Genomic DNA, 4,281 nt, shown 5'->3' on the forward strand with positions numbered 1-4,281 from the left:
AGCTGGGACTACAGGCACCTGCCACCACACCCAGCTAATTTTTTTTTGTATTTTTAGTAGACACGGGGTTTCACCATATTGGCCAGGCTGGTCTTGAACTCCTGACCTTGTGACCTGCCTGCCTCGGCCTTCCAGAGTGTTAGGATTACAGGCGTGAGTCACCGTGCTCGGCCTCTCATGCTTATTTCTATAGATTTTGCTCATTTGAACGGACTGGCTTCTCCTTGGTTGCCTCCGCTGCTTGGGGCTTACCTTTGTGGAGGGGCATTTTGGGTGGAGTCGTCCACATCATTTTTTAAAATTGCTATTACTATGATGATTATTTTTTATTAACTAAACTCCAGACTTTATTCCGATTTCATGTTTTTCCACTAAAGCCTTCTTTTGTTCCAGGAGCTGATCCAGGACACCATATGGCATTTAGTACCATGTTATTTTTTAATTATACAAAATGCATGAATACATTTTCCTTTAGAAAACTGAGAACATTACAGAGCTAATGGTTTCCTTTGACTACCACCCCTAACCTGAGCCCCTTTGGCCCTCCACGAAGATAATGCTAAGTATAACCCTCCGCACTTCCCCCTCTTCCTCTCCCCCTCCTTCTCCCCTTCCCCACTCCCACTCCCTTTCCCCTCCCCTCTCCCTCTCCCTCCTTTTTTCTTCCCCTTCCCCCACCTCCATCTCTCACAGCTGGTTTCTGACTTCGGATCAGTACTTCTGGTTACATTTGTGAATGTTAACTTTATCTGTGATGAGGTCTTCTAGCACCTCTCCCCTCACTCTACCTTTGTTTCCTGCTGTTTTCCAAATTTTGAATACTGCAGATTTATTGTTCTTATCATGAATATACATTTGAAAAAAATGAGTGTCAAAGGGCAGCTGTCATAAAGGAGATGGAAATGCCTACGGCGCGGATGTAGGTCACATGGGTATGGTCATTCCCTGGTATGGGCATAACGAGTACAGCTGAGTCAGGGACAGGACCCGCCCCAGCTGTGGTGGGCTTCTGGGCTTCAAGGTATATGCTTTGGAGTGAGGTAGGGAACCAGTCTGTGTAATAATGAGCTCTATTGTCTTTCAGATGTTGAAATGGATGGTTTTTTGGGGGAGTCCTTTCTCAGCTCTCTCCAATTCTAAATACTTGCATGGTGCTTGCCAGTGACCTGTCACTTTATTCGCTTCTCTAGGGGGCATAGTGAATTATGAGGCCATTCTTGCCCAGAAGGCACTGATTATCATGGTGTATTTGAGTAAATTATTTTTGGTTTTATGGTCAGTGACATTCCCAGGGGGGCTCGGGGATGGGGCTCATGAAGTTCTAAGGAGTTGAGTTCATTATTGACAGGCAGCTGTGTCAGGAAGGGAAGGATCTGAACGCAGAACTGGAGGATAAGGGACTTCTGTTGCATCTAAAATCAGTGTGGGGGAAATGACTTCACTTCTATGAATCGCTGCTGCCTTATCTTTAAACGGGGATAATAAACTCTCCTTCTTGGGCATATTGTGAGGGTTTGATGAGCAAGCACTTTATCAGCTGCTGTGCAAATGTGAAGTTTCATTTTTAGTCATTACAACTCCCGGTTACTACTCAGGCTGTGCTTGATTTCCCCTGCCTTTTTGATGTTGTTAGGCGGCCTTTCTGTCTGGATCTAACTCATTTTCTGGGCTTTTAGATCCAGACAAGTGAGAGTCACCCTCTGAGACAGTTCCATTTCACCTCCTGGCCAGACCACGGTGTTCCCGACACCACTGACCTGCTCATCAACTTCCGGTACCTCGTTCGTGACTACATGAAGCAGAGTCCTCCCGAATCGCCGATTCTGGTGCATTGCAGGTATGCAGATGGCACGTCATGTGCGACAGATTTCCAATGTTATTATCTATTTATCAGCACTTTACATAAGCAAAGCCTAAGAGGGAATGTAATAGGCATGTACGAATTCAGGAAAGGGTTTGGATAAGCAACCTTGGACTTACTCCCTAAACCCTGAACTTCCAAAACAGGGGTTGGCAAACTGTAACCCATGGATCAAATCTGGTCAGCTGCTGTTTTTGTAAACAACATTTTCTAGGAACACAGCATGCCCATTTATTTATATATTGTTTATGGTTGCTTTTCTGCTACAACGGCAGAAAGAGACCATATGGTTTGCAGAGCTTAAGATGTTTACTCTCTGGCCCTTTACTGAAAAAGTTTGCCAACGCCTAACAAGAAGTTAGTTTTGAAGCTAAAGGAATTAATTTAGGACAGAAGACAGGAGGGGCTCTGTTGCCCAGTGGGGAATAAATCGATGAAACATGCCATCCTAGGTTATGGTGGCAACTTGAATGGGACTGAGATTGAAGAAGCTCGAGCAAGGGGTTGTATATGTGGCATTTGACTCAAATGTGAGTTTGGGACTTAGGCCCCAGTCCCAAGCTAGTGCTGTCTGACTTGCTGAGGCTTCACCTGAGCAAATGTGTACTGATCCTGCACATTGCCCTCAAAGTGTGACAGTGAAGGAAAGCAAGATGTATGTACAAATGAGGAACTCTAAGAGGCTTGCAGTTGAGGGAACCCACTGTAATAGGCTTATTTCTCTTTTCTCTCAGTGCTGGGGTCGGAAGGACGGGCACTTTCATTGCCATTGATCGTCTCATCTACCAGATAGAGAATGAAAACACCGTGGATGTGTATGGGATTGTATATGACCTTCGAATGCATAGGCCTTTAATGGTGCAGACAGAGGTGAGGTCAAGATCTGTATTTGACATTCCACCCTTCCCCTCTTTTTTGTTTTTGAGATGGAGTCTCGCTCTGTCGCCCAGGCTGGAGTGCAGTGACGTGATCTCGTCTCACTGCAACCTCTGCCTCCTGGGTTCAAGCGATTCTCCTGCCTCCGCCTCCCAAGTAGCTGGGATTTCAGGCATGCACACCATGCCCAGCTATATTTTTGTATTTTTAGTAGAGACGGGGTTTCTCCATGTTGGCCAGGGTGGTCTCGAACTCCTGACCTCAAGTGATCTGCCTGCCTTAGCCTCCCGAAGTGCTGGAATTACAGGCGTGAGCCACTGCGCCTGGCCCTTCCCCTCCATTTTTAAAAGGTTGCATTATATCATGCACTCGTGTTAAAATATGTCACCCTTCCAGATCTTTCTGGCTCTTGGCTGTGAACTAACATTGGATTTCTTTGCAGACTCTAAGCTGACTCGGAATTAAGTTACCCAGTACAAGTGACATAGTAGTACTGATGTTAGTAATGGAACTACAATCTGAGATAGTGTCAGGATTCTTTACCTTGCTGCCTCTGACTCATTAAGTAATCTTGGGACATCTTTGAACTTTGGCTTCTGGGTTTTAAACTCATAAAACTGATATTTTCCATTCTTTGTTTCTAAGAAGGTCTGACCATCTTTAAAATAAGCTAATGAAACAAACTCATCAAACATTAATGATGTGACATATCATGCCACTTAAATGTTAATACAGCAATTTATCCTCACTCAGACTTATACATTTTAAAGAATATCAATTATCATAGCTACAGAAGGGTGGCTGACCAGTGAAGAAAAGGAATGCTTAATATCTACGGTATAATTTCTGTACTACTGTTGGATTTGGTTTTACCCAAAATGTTACTGAGAAGCAGTGTTTTTGAGGCATGTTTTCAACAGAGAACATATTGCAAAGTTGCTTCCCTCAAAGGGGTGAATGTTCCTTGACCAGGATGAGAGCAGAATATTAATTTTGTATCAGGCTATCGTCCTGTACCGATTTAGAACTCTATGAATATATGCTGTGTTTTTGAGTCGAGCAGGGAATGTTCTAGATGCCTGGGTACATTGTGTGCTCTGGGGTGAGCTTGATGGTTGTTGTGGAAAGAGTGAAATTCACCTCCTGTGTTGGTCAAAAGAGAGATTGTCTTTTTTCTGCTATGATTATATAAGGTAGTATTTCTCAATCTTTTATCCTTTTTTGAGAAACACAGAACTCTTATCCCTGCTACTAGAGTCTAATCTTTTTTATATTTTCAAAACAATACTTATTCATATGAAAGCATTTGACAATATATTTCTCTCTCTCTCTCTCTCTTTTTATTTTTATTTTTGAGACGGATTCTTGCTTTGTCACCGGGCTGGAGTGCAGTGGTGTGATCTTGGCTCACTGCAACCTCTGCCTCTTGGGTTCAGGCGATCCCCCTGCTTTAACCTCCCAAGTGGCTGGGACTACAGGCACGTGCCACCACACCTGGCTAATTTTTTTTGTATTTTAGTAGAGACGGGGTTTCACCATGTTGG

At 43.8% G+C, this 4,281-nt stretch overlaps 1 protein-coding gene across 1 annotated transcript in view; it reads left to right on the top strand.

Annotated features, from left to right (window-relative positions):
* The window catches only part of PTPRJ (protein tyrosine phosphatase, receptor type, J), a 71,427-nt gene that overhangs the window by 64,819 nt on the left and 2,327 nt on the right, over nt 1–4,281 (top strand). Inside the window, exons 24-25 of the mRNA XM_011989842.1 lie at nt 1,677–1,837; nt 2,596–2,731. Of these exons, the coding sequence (XP_011845232.1) occupies nt 1,677–1,837; nt 2,596–2,731 (297 nt within the window). The remainder of the gene's footprint in view (nt 1–1,676; nt 1,838–2,595; nt 2,732–4,281) is intronic.

Source organism: Mandrillus leucophaeus, unplaced genomic scaffold, assembly GCF_000951045.1.
Source record: "Mandrillus leucophaeus isolate KB7577 unplaced genomic scaffold, Mleu.le_1.0 Scaffold1099, whole genome shotgun sequence".
NCBI classification, from domain to species: domain Eukaryota; kingdom Metazoa; phylum Chordata; class Mammalia; order Primates; family Cercopithecidae; genus Mandrillus; species Mandrillus leucophaeus.